Below are 25315 nucleotides of genomic sequence, written 5' to 3'. Positions count from 1 at the left end.
TCAGTTGAACTGAAGGCCTTTTTTGAAGAAGAGAGCAAGACATGGGACACATGGGGTCAGTTCAGAAGCCTAACATCAGCAGTTTGTGTGTCTTTGGCCTTGGGACTGAAACTCAAAGGCCAAGTTTCTTCATCCCTCTAATCGAATGATTTTACCTTAGGCAAAGGTAACAGAATCTGTCAGAATCTCTTTATTCATGACCAATAAAACATTATTTGACAAGACTTAAGTTTTACAAATATATTATAAAAATATAGCTCTATCCAATTTACAGAAACATCTGATGATACTGTAAAAACATGCCTTTGTATAAACATAGTCATTGGTGATCTAGTAATGCTTATCTTTCAGTGAGATTTACCTTCTCATCAACACAGAGTCACCTCCTGTTCAGGTCAACAGGTTGTGGTTCTTTGAGCTGTGGATCCATTGAATGATTTCCCTTCCTCTCCTCCTCTATTGATAGCATCTGCAAGAGCATTCTTTCTATTATGTCCCTGAATGGCTGCATTATTTCACTTTTCATTTCAGACTATGACAGACCCAAACCAACAGAATCATCCTTGGCCAGAGTCGAACGTGAGGTGAGGGTAATTTTAGTTTTCCAAGCATTTCCAGCAAATTCTTTGAGATTGTCTCTTCTCTTGGTTACACTGACCACGTTTTACCTCTACAGTGATTTAAAGGGAAGAATCCTTTTTCTGTTTGTATGAGCATATGTGGTTTGTTATCTTAGGAGTCCATCAAAGGAACTCCTATTGTCTGCAATGTCTGTTTCATTATGAACATAGTGTGTTGTTTATTGAGAGTCACTAATATTTTAGATTTCATTTGTTTGTTGAAGTTGTTCTAGAGGCTGCCTGTGTGTAGGACATAGTACACAAGATGGGCATCAGAAGATCTCAGTTGAAATCCCCCGGAATAGACACTGTTGCATAGTAGTTCAGCTGCTTTCGACACAGGCATTCAATGTCAGACAGACATTCTCTTTCTCTCTCTTCTCTGCCTTCCAAATAAAGTAAAATAAAGCTTTAAAAGTAATATGAAAATTTATTTAAAAAAAATCCCAAAACCTATAGTAAACACAAAAACCCAAATTCCTTTTGTGTATTTTGTGAGCTCTGTGTCTCTGGCCAAGACTTCTGTTTTCTAGGAATCTCTATTTATTCATTTGAAACATAATAATTAGTATTGCCCTCCTTCTAGCATTTTTCTTTGAAAATTTAGCGATGAAAATCTTTTCAACTGATTTAGCTAGTGACTTGGTTAATTTTGATCTTTCAATATTTATGTCTTATGATAACTATTTTATGTTTAGTTAGCTGTAATACTATTATAGTATATTACATATTTGAATAGCTGCCATCAAGTATCTGAATTTCTGACATATCTTCAAGAAATACACACAAATATATTTTATAAACATATATAATATGTTAATATACAAGCTATAGCATACTCTGATTTCTTTCAGTAATACTCAATTGGTCATTAATCATAGACATATAATTTGCATAATTTTCTGTGTCATAATAAAATCTCTATCATGGCTACACTACACATTGAAACCACTTGTTTTGCTTTTTGTTTTTTAACAAAAATTACCAATACATGAGCACAACCCAGTACAACGAAATTAAAATTTCCTGAGTTGGAAGAGGAAATAAAGAGAATATGACTAAAGAATAGTTCGTTTTTATCTCTGTCACAGAGGCAAAGTCCACTTGGAAGAGAGGATAAGGTGCACTGTTGCTTGACACGTCAGAGAAGCATATTAGTGAGAGTGGTATAAAAGCCTGTGCTTCCTGGCTCACAATTATCCCAGGAAGAAGAGAATGGAGCCAGTTTTGGTCCTGGTGTTGGGTCTCTGCTGTTTGCTTCTTCTTTCTCTCTGGAAGCAGAATTCTGGAAGAGGGAAGCTCCCTCCTGGCCCCACTCCTTTCCCAGTCGTTGGAAATATTCTCCAGATAGATGTTAAAGACATCAGCAAATCCCTAACTAAGGTAAGTATTCATTATGTACCTCTTCCTCCTCCTCTATTTCCTCCTCTCTTCCTCTTCCTCTTCATCCTCCCCCTGCTCTCCTTATCTTCATCCTCCTCTTCCTCTACTCCTCTTCATCCTCGTCCTCTCCTCCTCTTTTTCCTCTCCTCTTCTCCTCTTCTTCATCCCCCTCCTCTCCTCTTCTTCACCCTCCTCCTCTTCTCTTCTTCACCCTCCTCCTCTCCTCTTCTTCACCCTCCTCCTCTCCTCCTCATCACCCTCCTCATCTCTTCTTCTTCATCCTCCTCCTCTCCTCTTCATCCTCCTCCTCTCTCCTCCTCCTCCTTCTTCCTCTCCACCTCTTCATACTCTTGACCTCTTCTTGTCCTCTCCTCCTTCTCTCCTCCTCCTCTTCCTCCTCCTCATCTCCTCCCTCTCCTTCAAGATTTATTTTATTTACTCAAAAGGCAGAGTGACAGAAACAGAGGGACAGATAGACAGAGTAAGAGATCTCTTGGCCAGCCTTGTAGTATAACAGGGTAAGCCTCCACTTCTGATTTTGCATCCCATATGGGTGCTTCTTCAAGACCAGGATGCTCTACTTCCTATCCTTCTCCCTAGATGTACCTGGGAATACCTGGGAAAGTAGCAGAGAATGATGCAATTCATTGCACCCCTGCACCCATATGGGAGACCCAAAAGAAGCTCCTGGATTCTAGCATCAGCCTGGCCCAGCCCTAGCTGTTGCTGTCATTTGGGGAGTGAACCAGCAAATGGAAGATATTTCCCTCTCTGTCTATTCTCCCCTCTCTCTGTAACTCTGCCTTATAATTGAACAAACATAAAAAAGAGATCCCATTTGCTGTTTAACTGCACAAAGAGCTGCAATGATCAAGGCTGAGCCAAACCAACTTGGAGCCAGCATCTCTTCCTGGGTCTCCCATGTGCATGGCAAGTTGTTCTTCAAGATTTGTTTTTATTTATTGGAAAGGCAAAGGTACAGAAAGAGACACCGAGAGAAAGATATCTTGGTTGTTCTCTTTCTGTCTTACTGATACTAACAGATTTCAAACTGGGCTGGGCATTAGGCTTACTTGGGATGCTTTCAAGAATATACATTACTAATGTCATATGGCCACCTGGGTATTGATGTCAAGCCACAAAGATTGACTAAGCAGCAAATAGTCTGTAATGACCAGTTACAGGAAACTGAAAATAAATTTGGAATTCTCAAAGTTTATTTATTGACTTGTACAAATAAAATTGTTAAGTGTTTTGGTAGAGAATAACTGTAAACTGCATACCAACTACCACTGTGATCCTATGCCACATCATAGGTCATTCAGAGTGGCATCCATAATAATCACTATCATATTTAGATATAAATAAAAATATTTGAATCCAAGGCATAATAAAGAAATTACATAGACAATGATAATTTCCATCTGAATCAGACACACTATGTGGCTGACATGTGCTTTCTTTGGTGATATTTGTTTCTCTTCCCAGTTCTCAGAACGCTATGGCCCCGTGTTCACTGTGTATCTGGGCATGAAGCCCACTGTGGTGCTGCATGGATATGAGGCAGTGAAGGAGGCCCTGATTGACCATGGAGAGGAGTTCGCTGGAAGAGGCCATTTTCCTATAGCTGAAAAAGTTAATAAGGGACTCGGTAAGTGTGTGTGTTTGTGTGTGTTGTGTGTGTGTGTGTGTGTTAAACAGTGGTAATGAAATGGAGATCTTAGAAAACAGACTTGAAAAGCTCCTCAGACAGAACTTGGTCATCTGTGTGGCTGCCTCATGTCAGCGTCTTCCTACTTGCTGGGATCTCCCTCCCTCCTAGTTTCTGTTTCTCATTCTGGCAGGAATCCTTTTCAGCAATGCAAACACATGGAAGGAGATGCGGCGCTTCTCGCTCATGACCCTGCGGAATTTCGGGATGGGGAAGAGGAGCATTGAGGACCGAGTTCAAGAGGAGGCCCGCTGCCTGGTGGAGGAGCTGAGAAAAACCAATGGTGGGTGACCCTTACCCCACATCACTGACCTCACATTGCTCCCCCGAATATGCTGCCCTGGGAAACCTCGCAGGCTGGGCGGAGCCTTCATCCTGAGGCCTGGTGTCACTCCCATGGTGGGAGGGGCAGTTTGAAGCAGAGAAATCAGGAGTATGTACGGATCTGTGCTGTGTGTACAGCGTGGTTCTACATCTGGTGTGGGTGTAAAAGTTCATTTAATACTCTTCTGTTCCAAGTCAGTTTCTATAATTTCCAATCAGAAATCATGAATATAAGTTTTAAGTATAATTTCTGAAAGAATGGAAAGGCAATATTTTCTCCATAGTCTGAATGCTGTAACCTATTGTAGAACGTTTCATGGTGGAAACTTGGCAAAGGCATATGGTGGCAAAGACCCATCAGCCACTGATGGGGCATGAACCGCCCCTCGTGGGCGTTCACATCTGCATGCTCAGCTTCACTGACATGTCTGAGGTTCCCCAGGCCCAGTGCCTAGTGCTGGACACCAGTGGTGTTGTGTGCAGTTTTGTCTCCCTAGGCAATTCCTAACAAAGTTCCTGTCACTTACTATTCTCTGTAATCACACTGTTTATAAAAATTGCTCTCCCTTGTTGAGTCTATTTCCTCTGTAGATTTATTTCTTTTGAGTAATATAGCCTGTAACATATTTCTGTGAATACACAAACATGAAACGATTTATTTAACAAAATTTCAACTGTTGATAATAGCTGTTTATATTGACTTTCCTTAGCAGAGTGTGGCTTTGTTTCTGCTTTGCTTTCTCTCTGTGTTTATTTTATTTTGTTTGAGAAATTGTGACATATTTTCCTCCCACAATCAGGTCTACTGCTCCGAGATGTGTTGCTCACATTGTGTCTGATTATCAGTTCAGTTTCCAAATTACCTTGTTTTATAATTCTCTCTTCTAAGCAAAGTGAAATACTGAAAATAAGGTTTTCTGTAGGTAACATATCCATACACACATACATCAAAAATACACAGTTCCCAGGGCTTTCCAAATTATCCTCTACATTATTGGGGTAAAAAAAATTTGTCTAAATATGTGGAGTACTATAAATGTTAAGAAAGCCTGACAGAGAAGCAAGTAACTCAGGTATCCTAATGTCCTGTTCTCTACCATGTATTCTGACCACTTTTAATCAAGATGCCCTTTTGGAGGGGGCTTTGAGGTGTCTATAGCTATGAATTTGGGAGCTCTTTACCTATGAAGTTTACTGATCATTTGATTGTAACATTTGTACTGTACAAGTCTTCCATTTAAAGTGAAAACCTCTCCTGCATATTTATTTGTTTATCTGTAAGATGAGAGACTTGGCTTAACTTACGAGTAATTTTTAAATTTTATTAAAACACATTTTGATGTTGGGTATAGTTGTACAGAACAATATGTTAGCATCTACTAAAAGAGAGCTTTTCTCAAGTATGTTAAATATGGAAAGCAATAAGATATATTGGCTGTTCACTTCTCAAGAAAGGAAATTTCTTTAACATTGAAACTCTTGATAAAGAAGACTCCAGTTACTTTTTGGCTTCTGTATTGTGGGATGTATGCTTGAAATAAAAAAACATTAAAATTCTCACTTTACTCCTTTCAGTAAACATATCCAAACTTAGGGTTTCATTATTTATTTTTCAAAATTTTTTCTTTAAAGTGAAAGTCAACCGTTTTGATAGACACACCACACACACACACACATACACACACACACAGAGAGAGAGAGAGAGAGAGAGAGAGAGAGATCTCATCTACTAGTTCACTCCCCAGATTCCCACATAGCCAGGCCTATAATTGAGCCAGAAGTGGGTACTCGATTAGGTCTCCCACTTGGGTGGCAAGAACTCAGCTACTTGAGCCATCACCTGCTGCCTGCAAGAGTCTGAATTGTCAGGAAGTGGAGTTATGGGTGGGGCCTAGTGTTGAACCCATCTTAGATGGTATCATAAGCCTAAAAATTTAGTTTTTGTTTTTTTCTCATATTACATGGATGCCTTCGGCTTTAACAATTTTTTTCTTTTAAGTATGTGAATTTTCCCACAATGTTTCTTTTTCCCTCTCCTCTGGTTCAACACTTCATTTTTCATTATTTGTGACTATTCGTTATTTTATCTATAAGAAGTTTCCTGGCCCACACTATTTTCTGCCTTCCATTTCAGTGCTTTATTGTCTTAAGACATTGTATACATGCATGATTCTGGTTTGAAAACTTGAATTATTAAGTTTAAAACTGTTTTCATTATCCTTCCCAAATAGCAGATCTCTTGTGATAAAAGGGTGCATAAAAAAACAATATTTGTGAATTGAGTATTGGAAATAGCATTATTTAGCCAGCTAGGTTATAATGTCCAACTCAGGCTTACAGTAAAGTGATGTGTTGATTTTATGTGTGTCCTTTTTTTTACTGTCACAGGAATTTGTAGGCAAGACATTGCTTAAAATTTCTAAATTACCAGGAACAAATATAAAGTGCTTCATATCTATATTTTAATGGTGTTTTAAAATTGTTTTCAATCCTTCAGCCTCACCCTGTGATCCCACCTTTATCCTGGGCTGTGCTCCCTGCAATGTGATCTGCTCCATTATTTTCCATAATCGCTTTGATTATAAAGATGAGCATTTTCTTAAACTGATGGAAAAATTCAATGAAAATGTTAGGATTCTGAGCTCTCCATGGTTGCAGGTGAGAGTGAGATCTTTTGTTCCTGACAAGCCATTTATGTTCCTTTATTTGACAGATGCTAAGTTCTATATGGACCAAGTTGTGAAGAGAATGTTTAGATAGCATTGTCAGCAGAGCTGATGTCATTGAACACTGTGAAAGGTGATGGAAACTTTAATTTACTCACAAGAAAAAGAGTGTCCAAATACTGGGCTGGCGTTTATGTCCATTATCTTCTTGTCCAGTGAATTTTCCACTAAACTCCAAGTCCTATTTCTATGAAGCCACTTTGATGACTGGACAAAGAATATCTTTGTTAATCATTGAGCATCCAGGCTGTTATTTTGTTAAAATATTTATGCATATGATGGCAGGATCAGAGAGAGAGGGAGAAACAAAGGGTAGGAGGGAGAGAAGCAGAAGAAACAGAGGAAGAAGAAAGAAGAGAGAGGGAGAGAGGATACCTTCTATCTGCTGCTCACTTTCTGAACATCAACAGAAACATGGCTAGGACTCAAAGCAGCACACATATGAGATGCAGGCTTCACAAGTGGTAGTTTTACCTGCTGCACCACAATGCCGTCATATCCTATTATATATATATATATATATATATATATATATATTATTTTTTGACAGGCAGAGAGGACAGTGAGAGAGAGAGAGAGAGAGACAGAGAGAGAAAGGTCTATCTTTGCTGTTGGTTCACCCTCCAATGGCCGCCGTGGCCTGTGCGCTGCAGCCAGCGCACCGCACTGATCCGATGGCAGGAGCCAGGTGCTTCTCCTGGTCTCCCCTTGGGTGCAGGGTCCAAGCACTTGGGCCATCCTCCACTGTACTCCCTGGCCACAGCAGAGAGCTGGCCTGGAAGAGGGGAAACCGGGACAGAATCCGGCGCCCCGACCAGGACAAGAACCCGGTGTGCCGGCGCCGCAAGGTGGAGGATTAGCCTATTGAGCCGCGGCGCCAGCTTCCTATTATATTTTAAGTTTGTAGGAAATGATTTTTGAAAAAAAATGAGATTCATGTAAAAGTGTGTGAGTCTAGGAAATTAATTTCATCTTTGATCATCTGGTCAGACTCCTCACCCTCAAATATTTTATAAGTATATAGAAATACGACATATTTACACTAAAAGCTTCCTTCTTAAGATGGACATTATTTTATTCATATTTATAGCTGTAATTCCTATTTATAGCAGGGTTTGCATGTATATATGAATACATATACATAGGTTTAACAAATTATTGTACTCTCTTTTAGATTTGCAATAATTTCCCTGTTCTCACTGACTATTTACCGGGAATTCATAACACCTTAGTAAAAAATATTGAATATACAAAAAATTTTATTATGGAGAAAGTGAAAGAACACCAAAAGTCTCTGGATGTTAACAACCCTCGGGACTTTATTGATAGCTTCTTGATCAAAATGGATCAAGTAAGTTGTTCACAACAGCTTGTTATTTGTTTTCTTGTGTATTTTTAGATTCATTGAATAATTATGTATATACAATGGATAGTTAAATGGTCAGGCTGGTTTGACTAGCAATTTACATATCTATAGAATGAATGAACTCCCAGTATCATGAAAAATATTAGGCTACTTTATATAAATTTTGTGTAAATAAAGAATTAAAAGATAAGTTATTTTGTTGTAAAAAATGAAAGCCAATATATATTTCCCATAATGTACATTATCAGAAATGTTCTGAAGACATATAATATAAAATTAAGTTGTTAAATAATTAGAATACCTCATCCTGTTTTTAGATAAAAATAATCCTGCCAAGGAGAAACATAGTGCATATCTCATATACAAATAAACAATTACAAACAATTAAAAAAATCACAAAGTGTCATGGTGTAATGTGAAGATGACATCATCATTGCACATGTGTAAGGGAGAGGGGAACATAGCTTATTCTGAATATCCCACACATTGAAGGAGGTCATTAGAAATTTGCGGTGCAGGACAGGAGAGGGAATTTCAGCTGGAGTGAGTGATGTGTGTGGAGGTGTTCAGTTGTATAATGGGAAAGAATAGGTAGACGGGAGAAATGGATTTAGCTGAGTGTAACACAATAAATTGTACAGACATGGAGACAGAGGTTGGTGTCTTGAAGACAACCTAGGAGCATGGATCATGTCATCACTGCACTGTTTGTTGAAAAGGCTATCTTTTTCCCATTGAATTACTTTGGCACCCTGGCCATAAGTCAAATGAACATAAATATAAGTTTGTTTGTGGGCTGTCATTTCCATTCCATTGATCTTTGTGTCTGTCATCATGCCAGCTGCTGTATCACCCTGAAGTCTTAACTACTGTACTTTCAGGTAAAGAAGTGTGAGATTTTTACATTGGTTGTTCTTTCTTAAAACTATGTTGGCTATATTAGTTTCAATAAGAATTTTAAGACCGGCACCATGGCTCAATAGGCTAATCCTCCGCCTAGCGGCGCCGGCACACCGGGTTCTAGCCCCGGTCGGGGCGCCGGATTCTCTCCCGGTTGCCCCTCTTCCAGGCCAGCCCTCTGCTGTGGCCAGGGAGTGCAGTGGAGGATGGTCCAAGTGCTTGGACTCTGCACCCAAGGGGAGACCAGGAGAAGCACCTGGCTCTTGCCATCGGATCAGTGTGGTGTGCCGGCCACAGCGCTCCGGCCGCGGCGGCCATTGGAGGTGAACCAACGGCAAAGGAAGACCTTTCTCTCTGTCTCTCTCTCTCACTGTCCACTCTGCCTGTTAAAAAAAATTAAAAAAAAAGAATTTTAGGATAAGCTCATAAATTTCCACAAGGACACCCGTGAATATTTAGAGGGATTGCATTAAATCCATAGACCTTTTCAGTATTTTCATGTAAAAATTGAGGAGAAATTTACATAACATGAAATGAACCATTTTACATTTCACACTGGTGTTACTTAGTGTATTCTCAATGCTGTCCAAACACCAACTCTCTACTTTCAAAACCTTTGCATCACTGCACAGAAACCTATCCTCTCCATTAAATGATCTCTCCCCAAACCCCTACCCTGTCAGGCAGTGAGCTTTAATCTGCTATCTGTCTTGTGGATTTGCATATTATAGATACATCAAGTAAAAGCACTGAATATATGTGACCATTTGTTTCTGGCTTCTTTATTTTAGTCCACCATTGAGAGGTTCACTGTGGCACGTATCAGTACTTCATTCCTTCTTTTGTAGCTGGATGGCATTCCACGTTACATGTACACATACCAGAATTTGTTTATCATTTTGTTGATGGATGTTTGTGTTATTATTTTCTTTTGACTCTTGGAAATAATGCTTCTATGAACATATACATGTAGGTTTCTTTATGGACACACTTTCATTCTTCTTGGGTATACCTAAATGTGAAATTTCTGGGTCCAATGGTGACTTATTTCTTTATAATTACCATGGGAATACTGTTAACATTCTAAATCTGTAACAGTCTATTTTGAATTGATGTTAGCTTCAAATTGCATTCATTAATTCTGTCCCTATCTAGCTCCATCACCCCCTTTCTTTGTAATCTGTGGATTGTATGAAAAATATTTATATCATCTTTAGGTAGAAATAATCTTACTTATTTTCCATTTGAATGCATTTATTTCTTTTTCATATCTAATATCTCTGGCCAGATCTTCTAGAGCTCTGTTGAATAGCAGTGGTGAAAGTACACATTGATTGTATTATTTTCCTCCTTTTTATTTCAGAGAATAAGATTTAGGCTTTAAAAATTTAATGAGATTCAGTTTTGTAATTTTTTAAAATATTCTGTATAATGATAAGGAAGTTTATTTGTATTTTCTGAGTCACTTTTTATCGTGACCAGCATTACATTCTTCAAACTTCTGTGGTTTAAAATTTTATTAAGGCATTTCATATATACAAATTAAGAAACATAGTGATTTTTCCCAACTTATCCTGCATCCCACTTGCACTCCTAACTTCTTTTTCCTCCCCCTCCTCTTCCCATTCTTATTTTTTGGGAACATCTATTTTCAGTTAATTTTTTGCTCATAAAATCAACCCTACACTAGGATAAGAGTTCAACAAATAGCATGAAGAAAAAAAAAAAACCAACACTGTTCCTCAATGGTCGAAACAAGGGTTATTCAAAACCATCACATAAAAGTGTCAATTTCACACCTACAGATTATTGAGTTATGTTATTAGTTGCCACAGATTTCTCCTTGACTTTCCCCTTGGAATGCAGTATCTTCAATTTTTTTAACTATCTTTTCCTAGCCTAGAGCAGTAAGCTCCATTCCTATTCTGGCAACTTGAACTCTTATTGCAAATGCTTTTTAAAAATTTTTTGAGATGATTTTTTTCCACATTCTAATAATGGGTTTTCCTACATTGATTGCTTTTCTTTTAAACACCCATGAATTTCTTGGATAAATTCAATTTGATCAGGCTGTATAATACATAAAGAATTTTAAAGTGTTGCAAAATACACATAACAGAAAAGTTTGTTAAACTAATTATTTTAAGAGGAGCAACAGGCCGGTGCCGTGGCTCAATAAGCTAATCCTCTGCCTCTAGTGCTGGCACACCGGGTTCTAGTCCTGGTTGGGGTGCCGGAGTTCCCCTCTTCCAGGCCGACTCTCTGCTGTGGCCCGGGAGGGCAGTGGAGGACGGCCCAAGTCCTTGGGCCCTGCACCCACATGGTGCACTTTGTTTTGTAACTATCACCACCATCCATACTAGAATTATTTTATTCTATAAAACAAAAACTTCATATCCATTTAATAATAATTTCTTGCTCCCCAGTCCCTGTCAACCACCATTCTACTTTCTGTCTCCTGGTATTAGCTGTTCTAGGTACCTATAACTGAAAACACAAAATGTTTCTCCTTCTGTGACTGGTTTTCCTACTTAGCATTACACACTGTATCTTTTTATGTTATATCCAGTAACATATATTTATAATTATGCTATAATAATTTTATTTAAAATTACATAGAAACTAAAACACTTATATTAAAAACATAAAAATATTAATTTTTACCATTACCTCTATAGTTACTCTTTTTTAATTTTTTTCTTTAAACATTTATTTATTTATTTAAAAGGCAGAGTTACAGACATTATGAGAGAGATCTTCTATCCACTGGTTCACTCCCCAAATGACTGCAATATCCAGAGCTCAGCCAATCCAAAGCCAGGAGACAGGAGCCCAAGCACTTGGGCCATCTCCCACTACTTTCCCAGGAGCATTAGCAGGAGCTGGACTGGGAGTGGAGAAGCCAGGACTTGAAGCGGTGTCTATATGGGAGGTGACTTTACCTGCTACCCCACAGTGCCAGCTGTGCATAGTTACTCTTAATAGGAATACTTATGTCTTAGTAAGTCTTCAAATTCTGAGTTTCTCTTTGTTTTTCCTTATTTATTTTCTTTCTCATTATTGTTATATTCTACTTTTTCACACATATTCTTGTAACTGTATTTCATTCTTTGTATATAATTTCCTTCAGCTCTTTGAGCGTTTTACGAATTGAAATTAAAGATTTTATCCTAAGACCAATGACTTTGTTTCTTCAGAAATTATTTCTGTAAAATCATTTTTTAGAAAGATTTATTTATTTAGTGAATTGAAAAGCAGAGTTACAGAGAGACAGAGGCAGAGAGAGGGAGAAAGTCTTCCATCCATCGGTCCACTCCCCAGAAGGCCACAATGGCTGGAGCTGTGCCGATTAGAAGCTGGGAGTCCAGAGCTTCCTCCAGGTCTCCCAAGTGGGTACAGAGGCCCAATGACTTGGGCCATCTTCTCTTGCTTTCCCTGGCTATAGCAGAGATCTGGATCAGAAGTGGAGTAGTTAGGACTTGAACCGGAGCCCATGTGTTATACCAGGACTGCAAGTGGCGGCTTTATAAAATAGATAAAATGGATCTTTAAAAAAAAAAAACAGATTATGCTTGTGAATAAATAAAAGAAAATGTGGTTAATACTCTCTTAAAAAAACAGTGGGTTCATTTACATCAAATAAACTGTGAGTATTTTGGATTTAGTATGATATCCTGGCGAATAATTTGTCAAATTGCATCAAATCATTCCTAGGAAAACCATTTGGAGTTCACTCTTGAAAGCTTGGTAACCACTGTGTCTGATTTGTTTGGAGCTGGGACTGAGACAACGAGCACAACGCTGAGATACTCCCTCCTGCTCCTGCTGAAGCACCCCGAGGTCGCAGGTATGACTCAGTGAGGAGCAAAGTGGATTCAGGAGAGAAGCTAGGGAGCCGTAGCTACAGTCCTCCACCTGGTTTGTGCTAGAGGAGTCTGTGCCAAAAACTGTACTCTGTGCAGTGTAGTGATCAGAATAAAACAGGGCAACGTTGTACAATGCAGGAGGAGATCCTAGAGCAGTGGAGACAGCATGGCAGGAGGAAGAGCAGTGATGTTCAGGGGCTGTGCTGGATCTCATGGGAGTGATGTGTGGCAGGCACAGCATTGCATTTTCTTTTCATAACAAAAAGACCCCATTGAGGGGTAGGTATAGTCTAGCAGCTACATTTCCTCATTCTGACAATTCAGTGCTCTGATGCAGGGAAAAGGACAAGGAAGCTTTTCTTACTGAAAACCAACTTGAAATTCAGCGAGGCTTCATGAGGTAACTCCAGTGTGGGACGTATTCAAAAGTTTAGCTGCATAAGACAGGTGTTTCCTTTCAGTCAGAAGATGCACCAAAGTAATGTTATTACAACAGAAGTCTATTGCCCTAAAGCTTGCCTTGGATAAAACAATATTGGGAGAGGTGATGTAAATATCATATTTCTTAGACAAATTCATTTAGAATGTTATCTGGAAGAAGTTTAGTTTTGTATGAGGTAAGATAACACATTTTTTCCCTTGTGCAAGCTCCCACTTATCAGACAACTGCACAATTACAAATGTGAAATAATGCTTTAAAGTGGAAGGAGGTGAGTACAGGAACCAGCTCATAACTCTCCAGTAAATGCCAGAAACTCCCAGAGCAGTTTCAGAGATGATCATTGGCTTGCAGAGAGGGAGAGGCTGTAACCCAAGCGGGGCAGAGGAAGGGTCATCAAGGAAGAGAAGCTAGTCTGTGTCCCTATACCCCCAAGGGTCAGGATTTGGAAATCCCAAGTGTCAAAGAGGGTAGAACAAGAGGCTGAGACATGGGGCTGTCCCTGTCCCAGTTTCCCCACAACTCCTCTTCTCAGCTGAGTGAATTTCCCCTCAGGAAAAGAGAGTTCAATTTCTGGCGACACCAAACCTCAGAAGTCCTGTATTCTGGGACAGAGGAATGAGGTACAGGCTGCAATGGGAGGTGTGGAAACTCCTGGAATTCCCAGACCTTGAAATTCCTGAAATTCAGCAGCCCCTCCAGAGGGCAATTAGCTTCAGTGAAGACCTCCATATTTTGCCTTCTTGATAGAATATTATTTCCAAGTCTTGGGCAAAGTAAATGAAATAAAAACATCCACACTATACAAAAGGTTATGAAGTTTCAGAACAGGAGAATAAAAGAGAGAATCATCATCCATTTCAGAGAAATACAAAGTCATATTTAAAAGATTAGGACCTAGAACAGCATCAGAATTCTTACGAATAATTATTATCTCATTAATAGAAAAAGGGTATCTTTAAACCTTCATGTTTGCAAAAAAAATTTACTTATCCCATTTTCCCAGAAAAGCACTAGAGGAGGTTCTCCATCCAAATGTCAGAAACCACATGACAAGTTGTAGGATCTAGGAATCAGAACTCCGTAGGATGGTAACGTCAGGAAGGTGCTGATACAAGGCCCCGGAGATAACTACTGCAGAGTGGACCAGGCAGATAGGCTGATGTGCGTGGAGACATCTAAAACAAGAATGACGTGACCAGTAATCTGAGGTTTACCAATTACCAGAGAATTATTACTAGAAATTTGAAATAAGTCTCTGACCATCAGGAAATTAATCTTACCAGGAGGTAGAAAGTTGTAAATTGAAAAATGGTGACAAAATTTCTCCCAAGAAAGTAATAAAAACAAACACAGAGAATTTTCTCACCAGGAAACTATATGTGATCAAAAATGATGAAAAAAATGAATGCTGGGTGACACCGCAGATCACTAGGCTAATCCTCAGCCTGTAGCACCAGGAACCCGGGTTCTAGTCCCTGTTGGGGCGTTGGATTCTGTCCAGTTTCTCCTCTTCCAGTCCAGCTGTCTGCTGTGGCCCGGGAAGGCAGTGGAGGATGGCCTTACTGCTTGGGCCCTGCACCTACATGGGAGACCAGGAGGAAGTACCTGGCTCCTGGCTTCAGATTGGCACAGCGCACCATCCGTAGTGACCATTTGGGGGGTGAATCAATGGAAAAAGAAGACTTTTCTCTTTCTCTCTCTCTCTCTCTCACTGTCTAACTCTGCCTGTCAAAAAAAAAAAAAAAAAAAAAGAATGTCGATATAACCAAAATGTGTGGTCTAAATATATTCTGCTAAATGGAGTGACAGTTGTGTGTGTGTATTTGTGGTCATGTGTATATATATGGGATAGAGATGGAGTTGAAAATTCTCATCTGTCTTACCAGAAAATATTTCAATATTATGTAAAAGTGAATAAGTAAGACATGCTCATTTTTTTTAAGATTTTATTTATTTCTTTGAAAGTTAGAATTATAGACAGTGAGAAGGAAAGACAGAAAGAAAGGACTTCTGTCTGCTAGTTCACTCCCCAGATGGCCTCAACGGCCGGAGCTACGCCCATCTAAGCCAGGAGCCAGGAGCTTCCTCCGATCTCCCACACGGATGCAGGGGCCCAAGGACCTGGGCCGTCTTCCACTGCTTTCCCAGGCCACAGCAGAGAGCTGGATTGGAAGAGGAGCAACCAGCACTAGAACCGGTGCCCATATGGGATGCCAGCGCCACAGGCGGAGGATTAACCTACTGTACCATAGCGCCAGCCCTGACATGCTCATTTTTAAGAATTATAATTATAACTTGCAGGAGAAGCTACAAGAGTGCTCAAAATGGCTACATTGGGAAGTAGGAGGATGATAGAGTACCACTGCAAATATACACACATTCCAAAACATGCAAATACATACACACACTCCAAAAATTAAAAAAAAAAGTGCATTTCAAGCACACACACACACACATACACCTGTTGTAATATAATTTAAGCTCCATGCATTTTCGAATTTAGATTTGATTTCTGTTTTTCTTTCTTCAAGGGCAGTGTTTTATTGATTTATTTATATTCTGATTTTGGGGGGAGCATTTTATTACTTTTATTTATGATAGTTTCATATGTACATTTATATGGCCCTGTATGTACCAATATATCATAATGGTACTTTGTAGGAGAGTGCATTGTATCTGTTTTATGCTAACTCATCTTATATTTCAGTTGTCTTTCTGGTCTTGTAGTTTACAATTGTGTTAAGATACTTTCATTAAGGTTCATGAAACCCTAAGTAGTTATGACAAATGAGCCAGTTTTCTCATTTTCCCCATTATTTCTTACTTGTGTTTTACCAGCTAAAGTGCAGGAGGAGATTGAGCGTGTGATTGGCAGGCACCGGAGCCCCTGCATGCAGGACAGGAGCCGCATGCCCTACACGGATGCTGTGATACATGAGATCCAGAGATACATTGACCTCATTCCCACTAACCTGCCCCATGCAGTGACCAGAGACATTAAATTCAGAAACTACTTTATCCCCAAGGTAATCTTGTTTCTTTTACATTGAACTTCAGTGCTCTTAAACTTCCCACATCCACAGTGTGGTTCCAGTCCCCTGCCCACATCATGCGAAAGTAGTGGAAAGTCCCTGTGTGTGGTGTCCTGATGGACTCAGTGCTGTTTCCCTCAGATTTTGTGTGGCAGTGTGTGTCTTCCAAATTGCTCCCTCTTTAGCATTGTTTTGCCTACTCTTAGGTGGTTACATTTCCAAATGAATGTTAAAAGTATCAGTTTGTCAATTTCCATGTTTTTCAATTTTTATCAGTGTGACATTAAATCTCCACAGAAATTTGGTAGGAGTTGGCATCTTAACATGTTGAATCTTTCCATTTGTGAATGTAATTTTGATAACATTGGTTTAGGCTCTTTTGCACTTTCTCAGTAATGTTTTGTTTCCAACAGAGTGGTTTAGAAATCATTTCTTAGCTTTTTATCTTGGATAATTAAACTTTTGTTTTTGTTAGAAATATTTTAAACTTTTTTCCATTTTTAACATTATATATTGAAACATACCAGATTTTCTTTTATTTTTTTAAGATTTACTTTATTTATTTGAGAGGCATTGAGAGAGAGAGAGAACTTCTGTCTTTAGGTCCACTTCCCAAGTGGCAGCAAAGCCAGGGCTGTCCAGGCTCAAGTCAGGAGACAGGATGTTCCTCTGGGTTTCCCACATGGGTGCAGGAGACCAGGCACCTAGGCTAATGTATGTTGACTGTATTTTCCTCACTAAATGTACATATTATAAATAAATACACATAGTTGGATTTGAATGACTACTTATTGTTTGGGAACCTCAGTACTTTTATTCATGAGATTGTGTGCTGTAATTTTTCCTCCTGTAGAATTTTCTTTTCAGATTTTTGACACAAAGAATGATAGCATCATTAAATTTATGTGAAAATATTCTCTAACATAGTTCTGTTTTTTAAATTTTAACTTTTTTTAACAGACTCAATAAGTTTTATTGATGCAAACCTAACAGCATAATGATATTATAATTATAACCCCTTCATTCCTTACCTCTCCCTCACCTCTCCCTCTCCCACCCTTCTTCCTTTTCCCTAATTTTTTCAGTTTCTGAGATTGCATATTTTAAATTTACATTACATTAAAAGAAACTTACCAAGTAAAAAATAAAAAGGCCTTATGTTAGTGGGAATATAGATAATGGCTATAAAGAAAAATTGAATGGAAAAATGAACATTTCACCCATATATTGTACCTTTTAAAGTAATCATAGAGCAGTAAAACTGTTGTAGTATAACATTATTGCCACACACCCCCACATCCATTCTGCCGCATTTGTCTTGTTTCTTCCACTTAATTGTATCTTTGCAATGATAAAGTTCTGGTTGAATAGCAGACTTTATATAGGAACGAATACAGAATTTCAGATAATGTTTACCTTCATATAGATAAAATTCTTCTTTCCCCTACTAGGTAGTATGAATGATATAACACTTCCTGCCCTGATTCATAGGCCCTAATGAGCTATGAACACAGTTGAAAACTGATTGTAGGTGTTAGCCTACCTTTCTGTGGTTCACAGATTTCTGGAATCTTGAGAGTGATTTTCATCCTAACTGCTTCTGACACCTGTTTTTTAGTATTTATTCAGGCTTTCTAGCTACTATGTGACAAGCTAATCTACTTGAATTGAAGGTATACAATTGTTAAAATTCATGTAACTAAATCTTTTTTCATGGGGAAAATGGGATGGATTAGCATGCAATTTTTAATGTCATTCTGTGGAAAAGATGGAATTTCTGACTTTAGCAGGGTGTGATATGGTTTGTCATGCTGATGACAGATTGAGTATGAGGGTTAGGATTTCAGTCCACTGTTTCAGCAAAGCACACTATGAAAATACTTTGTTTCTTCATATTGGAGGCTGAGAATAATAATGAGACTTTTTTTTCCTCTATAACTAACAAAGTGGAAAGTAGACTGAGCAGTGGGTTAGAATTTTCAGTCTCCCTCATTCATGGCATCAGCTTTAGGGGACCTGCTGGAGGGGACTGTTGTACTTGCTGGCTGACACTCATCCCTCAGGGTCACCCTGTGGCTGATATCTTTAGAGAACGTAGTGCTCCCAGGTATGAGCCACTCATTCCCTTTGCACTGGGCAGTGTGATGTAGAAATCTGCAGCACTGCATGGATGAGTCTACTGTCGCACAAATCAGTTGAATGATTTCTTCCACCACAGGCTAGAGCCACTGATCTCATGGAGATAATGGTCTAGGACTGAAGTTAGCATTTTTTTATGTGATTGGCCAGATAGCAAATATGTTCCATTTTCCAGGCCATAGGGGTTCTGTGACAGCCCATATAGAATGGAAGTAGTCATAGACAATGTGTAAATGAATGAGGATGCTTTTTCAATTAGTATAGAAACTGAAATTTATGTTTAGACCAATGGCCTATTTTATGTTGATTCTTATTTATGCTGTAATGATCAGGCTTCATTTTTTACTTTATAAGTGTCCAAATTGTTTGAGTAATATTTGTTGAAAATATCTTTTTTATCTTCCTTTTTATTTTATAAACTGTAATATATGTGTATATAAATATATATAGTTCAAGAAGTTTGTGGAAAATGAAAGCAAAATATAATGTATATTTTCCAGCAACATTTAAAAGGCTCTCGTAGCTTCACATATGGTTGTATATATGAAGTGTGTATATATCTGCTTTTATATTCGTATATTTATTTTTACATCAACACTTTAGTATGTATGTCCAATAACAAGGGTTTTTTTTTTTCTCTACAATGACAGTAGCACTCACACTTAGGAGTTACTGATGCAATCGTATTTTATATGGCCTATATTCAAATTTTTCTAGAGTATCATTTGAAGTCTTTAATAGTCATTTGCAATTCAGTATCCAGTCAAGGAACAAGCATACAATTTGATTATCTTGTCCCTTCAGTCTCCTGGAATCAAGAACACTTCCATTCCCTTTGTTTATTTCCTTCAAGACCTTGTCCTTTTTGAAGAATTTTGGAAAGGGATTTAAAGATATTTTGCAGACTGATTTTTTGTGGTTGTTTTTGACAAATTAGATTCCATTTATGATTTTGCAAGAAAGCACGTAAGTGCTACGTATATTCCCTGAACCATAGTGGTGAGCTGAGCCACACCACGAGTTAAGATTAAACTATAATAAAGATCGCCCTCATTTTTAAAATGAAGAAAAGCAAACTGTCCAAAAATGATAAGTAGTCATGGGTTTCTACTTGCTACTGAGCTTGCTTTCCTTTTAGAAGAGGTGATTTTTAAGCAGGTCAGATGTTTATTTGCATACATCCTGTGAACAGGTTTCTGGACCTTTCACAAACCAACCAACTTCTGTCTGAAACCACACATGTGAGATGTGTGAAAACTGAACTGAAGGACATACAGCAGCATGTGGCAGTGGGAACCAGAGTCCAAGCTTGATGAGGAGCACAGTCACAGGTTTTGGCACCCACCCACCCACGTGCTCACATCAAAGATGCTGTCACAGGGCATTTAGCAAAATCACTGCCACTTCTACAAATTCATCTCTGCTCTTTACTTGGTCTGTGTGGCTGGGGATGTGACTGATATTCCAGGGACTTGGGCTTCCCCTTCTGTTGATCAAAAATTGTCTTTCATGATTTCCACTGTTTGTTTTTTTCCAGCTCAATGACTTCTTTATAACTTGAATTATTTGTGTCTGTTTTATACAGGGAATGAACATCATAACATCACTGACATCTGTGTTACATGATGAAAAGGAATTTCCTAACCCAAAGGTATTTGACCCTGGACACTTTCTGGATGAGAGTGGCAACTTCAAGAAGAGTGACTACTTCATGCCTTTCTCAGCAGGTAATTAAATTCATATCCATGGAACTTCAGAGAAGAGGTATTCCATCAGTTGGTTCACTACCCAATTGGCCGCAACAGCCAGAGCTGAGCCCATCTGAAGCCAGGAGCCAGGAGGGAATCTGGCATTTTTCTCATGCACATTTTAGAATGTCTTCTTTATGCTTTATTTTTGAAAGCTTGACCAAAATGTGTCCTGATTAAGATCTCTTCTGATCATTTCTATTTGAGTTTTATGTGCCTCCTATACTAGTATGTCCCAATCTTTCTCCTACTTAATAAAGTTTTTTTGCTATGGGCCTTTTAATCCATTCCCTCTTTCCACACCTTTTGGAAGATTTAAGACACATATGTAAGGTTTTTTGAGAGTATCCCATACATCTTGAACACTATTTTCAGTTTTTCTAATTTCTTCTTCTTGAATTTTTTGGCCCCATCAAGATATTTCCAGAGACTTGTCTTCTAGCACAGAAATTGTTTCTTCTGTCCCACCAAGTCTGTTGCTAAGGTTTTCCATTGTATTTTTTTTTTATTTTACATATTGAATTCCTGTTTTTTCTTCAATATCTCTATCCTCTGGTAAAATTGTTCATCCATGTCAAATATGAATTTCTTTTTTTTGACTTTTATTTAATGAATATAAATTTCCAAAGTATGGCTTATGGATTACAATGGCTTCCCCTCCATATCGTCTCTCCCACCCACATCCCTCCCCTTTCCCACTCCCTCTCCCCTTCCATTCACATGAGGATTCATTTTCGATTCTCTTTACATACAGAAGATCAGTTTAGCATACATTAAGTAAAGATTTCAACAGTTTGCTCTCACACAAACATAAAGTGAAAAATAATAGATGATTTTTTAAATGATGATGAAATCAGATCAGACCTATTGTCATGTTTAATCCCAGTGAGAGTCAAGTTGGGAATTGATAATTTCTTCTTCTTCTTCTTTTTTTTTTTTTTACAGAAGATCAGTTTAGTATACATTAAGTAAAGATTTCAACAGTTTGCACCCCCATAGAAACACAAAGTGAAATATACTGTTTGAGTACTCATTATAGCATTAAGTCTGAATGTACAGCACATTAAGGACAGAGATCCTACATGAGGAGTAAGTGCACAGTGACTCCTGTTGTTGACTTTACAAATTGACACTCCTGTTTATGGCATCAGTAATCTCCCTATGCACCAGTCATGAGTTTCCAAGGCTATGGAAGCCTTTTGAGTTCACCGACTCTTATATTGTTTAGACAAAGTCATATTCAAAGTGAAGGTTCTCTCCTCCCTTCAGAGAAAGGTACCTCCTTCTTTGAAGACCTGTTCTTTCCACTGGGATCTCACTCACAGAGATCTTTCATTTAGGTTTTGTTTTTTTTTTTTTTTTTGTTTTTTGTTTTTTGTTTTTTGTTTTTTGTTTTTTTTTTTTTTTTGCCAGAGTGTCTTGGCTTTCCATGCCTGAAATACTCTCATGGGCTTTTCAGCCAGATCGAATGCCTTTAGGGCTGATTCTGAGACCAGAGTGCTGTTTAGGACACCCACCATTCTATGAGTCTGCTGAGTATCTCGCTTCCCATGTTGGATCACTCTCCCCTTTATTTATACTATCAGTTAGTATTAGCAGGTACTAGACTTGTTTATGTGCTTCCTTTGACTCTTAGTCCTTTCATTATGATCAATTGTGAACTGAAATTGATTACTTGGACTGGTGAGATGGCGTTGGTACATGCCACCTTGATGGGATGAAATCAGAATCTTCTTACTGTTTTTGTGCAATTTTATGTTCATTATTTTGAATTTCTTTACAGGAATTTCATCAAACGCTTCATCTTCACATTTTAATATTGAAGTATTGTTGTGTTTCTTTCAGAGAGTCATCTTGTCTTCCTTTTTCATGTTTCTCATATTCCTGTATTTATTTTTAGGCATTTGTGGTTACACTTGTGGTTTTTCTCCTCTGAGAAAAAGCAGAGTTAGAGAGAGGGAGAAATATATAGTCAGAGGGAGAGAGACAGAGAGAGAGAGAGAGAGAGAGAGAGAGAGATACTAATTTTCCTTTTGAATGTTCTCTTCACAATGGCCACAAAAGCCAGAAAAGGCTCTGTCAGGCAGAAACCATGGGGCAGGTACTCCATCTGAGGCTCCCATGTTTGTAGCAGAGGACCAAACACTTGCATCATTTTGCGCTGCTTCCCCAGGTGCATTAGCAGGAGGCTGGATTGGAAATGGAGCAACCAGGACTCAAAGCAGCACTCATATGGGATGCCAGCATCTCAGGTGGTAGCTTACCATACAGTGTCACAATGGCTGCTCCAAGAGCCAAATAACATTCTGTTATCAGCTGGAACCACATGGTTCCTCCTCTGGAACTGGTAATTTTCCTCTTTGTACGTGATTAGGAGAACCACTTCCGGTGTTTATGAACTTTCCTTGCTCACTGTGTATACTCATTGTTGACAAGGTTACTGGGGCTTTGGGCTGTTGACACATTTCTCCATATTGAGAATCCTAAATTATTGGTTGATTGCATTCTTCCTATAGACACGTAATGGTGGTACCTAAGAGTTCTTCCTAGATGGTAAAAAGTGATTAAGACTTTTATCACACACCATGATAAAGATATTTAACTCCACGCCTTCATTGAAATTCTTCTATAGTTTTCCCTCACCTTGAAGTGTCATGTATAGAGATAAAGCACAGGACAGAACTCAAAGAACTCACACCAAATTGATGACTTTTGTTGAGTAAAGGAAGGGAGAGAGGGAGGGAGGGGGGTATTTTTAGTGCCATGAGAGAAGGATGCATAGTCTGCAGGGGGTAGGGAGGAAGTATATGGAGAAAAGATATATGATTCTTGCTCTCTTATACTCAACTGTGAGGCATAGAATGGAGTATCCAACATTGTAATACCAAAAATAACTTTTCATCTGCCTCAAAAGAAGTAGACATCATGACCAGAAGAGAAAGGTAGCACAGTATTAAGGAGATATTGAACGGAAAAATCAGAATGGTCACTCTAATTGGAAGATGTTTGAAAATCTGCCAAATAACCATGAAGTTAGGGAACCAGTGGAAATTTTTCAGGATACCTGACAATGATTCCAGAGCACCCTGCTATTTTTCCAGTAATTGTCATATGTCTTGGATATTTATCCATATGTCTTCAATATATGTGCTTCCTTAATCCAGGCCTCTCGTTTCTTTATTCTTATGACCTTAGTAGTCTATTTCATATGTGGCACTGTAGATACCATGTTGACGTTAGAGACTGCTTTGATGATTCACACTTCAGTTTTCAAAAGAAAACAAAGAATTATGATTCCAGGTGATTCATGCTTCAATGAATCATAGACATGTTGTTGTGGATCCATATTAGAGGGCAAGAGTTTTCAGTCTGAGTGATCATAATGCATGCAAAAAGGAAAGGGAACTTGACTTGGGTCTTGAATGTAGCATAAGGAAACTGTTCTTATTCAGTCATTAAAAATAGTATAATGCAGGCCGGCACAGTGGCTCAATAGGCTAGTCCTCTGCCTGTGGCGTTGGCACACCCGGTTCTAGTCCCAGTCAGGTACCGGATTCTGTCGCAGTTCCCCTCTTCCAGGCCAGCTCTCTGCTATGGCCCGGGAGTGCAGTGGAGGATGGCCCAAGTGCTTGGGCCCTGTGCCCACATGGGAGACCAGGAGCAGCACCTGGCTCCTGGCTTCAGATCAGCACGGTGCACCAGCCGCAGTGCACCGGCCGCGGCGGCCATTGGAGGGTGAACCAACGGCAAAGGAAGACCTTTCTCTCTGTCTCTCTCTCACTATCCACTCTGCCGTTAAAAAAAAAAATAGTATAATGCAAAACTTGAAACTTGATTGTGAATCAGAGATTGATGAAAAATGTTTATAGCTAGAGCTAAGAAGAGAGGTGGTGTGGGAATCAAATATCAGGGAAGCAAATGATGTTTGGGTCTCTCAAAATACATGGAAATTTGAAATGTCAAATGAGCAGTGATAATTGAATTATTAATGGACTAATTCACAGTGTTGATGTTCAAAAAATATTTCTGAACTAGTGATTGTTAACCATCCACACATGAATCCACACACCCGTCCATCCATCCATCCATCAATAACTGAACATTCTCTTTCTACCAGTTATAAACACAGTGTTTGTTGCATTAACAGTTACACACTGGAAGTGATTACCTGCTGTATTTGTTATTTTCAGGAAAAAGGATGTGTGTGGGAGAGGGCCTGGCCCGCATGGAGCTGTTTTTGTTCCTGACCTCCATTTTGCAGAACTTTAAACTGCAATCTCTGGTTGAACCAAAGGACCTGGACATCACTGCAGTTGTCAATGGATTCGCTTCTGTGCCACCTGCCTACCAGCTCTGTTTCAATCCTGTTTGAAAGGGGACAAACTGGCTGCCGCTGTGCTGTTGTCTGCCATCACCCTCTCCTCAGAGGTGTGTCAATCCCTTCCTTTATCAGAGGCATCCTTTCTAACTTCTCTCACATCTTACTGTTCCCTCAGACCCAGTGAACACACAACCTCCATTAAAGGAATTTTGTAGGGTCATTTCACAAGAATGTCTGCTGTTCCCTATATTCTCCAACACTTACACAGATTTCCACATTGACTAATGTCTATCAATACTGCTTTGCCAAATATTATCACTGTAAAACAGATTTAATATTTAAATATGACAATTTAGACCTGTACTTCAGTCTCCACATTCTAAATTAAAAAAAATAAATAATACTAATCCTAGGGCCAGTTCTCTGTATTCTCTTCTTTTGTGCATCAAGCAGGTAATAAATAAAAGAAAACAGAGTCCCAAGAGGTCACACCCATCTTCATGATGACAAGCAGTGAGAGGGATGAAAGGGAATGAGGTAGAAAGCTATCTTGTCTGAGTATTACCAAGAGTTATTGGAGGTGTCATTTCCAAAGAGAGAAACTATTTTTAAATATTTATTTATTTGTTTGAAAGTCAGAGCTACAGAGACACTGAGAGAGAGGGAAAGGGAGGGCTGAGAAAGAGAGAGTGAGAGAGAGTTCTTCCACCCACTGGCTCACTTGCCACATGGCTGCA

The 25315-nt window shown here is 38.9% G+C and overlaps 1 protein-coding gene across 1 annotated transcript; it reads left to right on the top strand.

Annotated features, from left to right (window-relative positions):
- Positions 1-1818: 1818 nt before the first annotated feature.
- On the top strand, positions 1819-24990 carry LOC138843057 (cytochrome P450 2C15). The gene is made up of 9 exons (XM_070057568.2): positions 1819-2003; positions 3492-3654; positions 3848-3997; positions 6536-6696; positions 7939-8115; positions 12745-12877; positions 16177-16364; positions 20095-20236; positions 24448-24990. Exons 1-9 carry the CDS (start codon positions 1836-1838, stop codon positions 24627-24629), a joined length of 1464 nt encoding a protein of 487 aa, XP_069913669.1. The 5' UTR covers positions 1819-1835; the 3' UTR covers positions 24630-24990.
- Positions 24991-25315: the final 325 nt, after the last annotated feature.

The sequence above is a fragment of the Oryctolagus cuniculus genome, chromosome 15 (genome assembly GCF_051225735.1).
Source record: "Oryctolagus cuniculus isolate XC-2025 breed Fujian yellow rabbit chromosome 15, ASM5122573v1, whole genome shotgun sequence".
In the NCBI taxonomy this organism is placed as follows: Eukaryota; Metazoa; Chordata; class Mammalia; order Lagomorpha; family Leporidae; genus Oryctolagus; species Oryctolagus cuniculus.
Note: the sequence above shows the minus strand (reverse complement) of the source record. Positions and strands in the feature narration are given on the sequence as shown.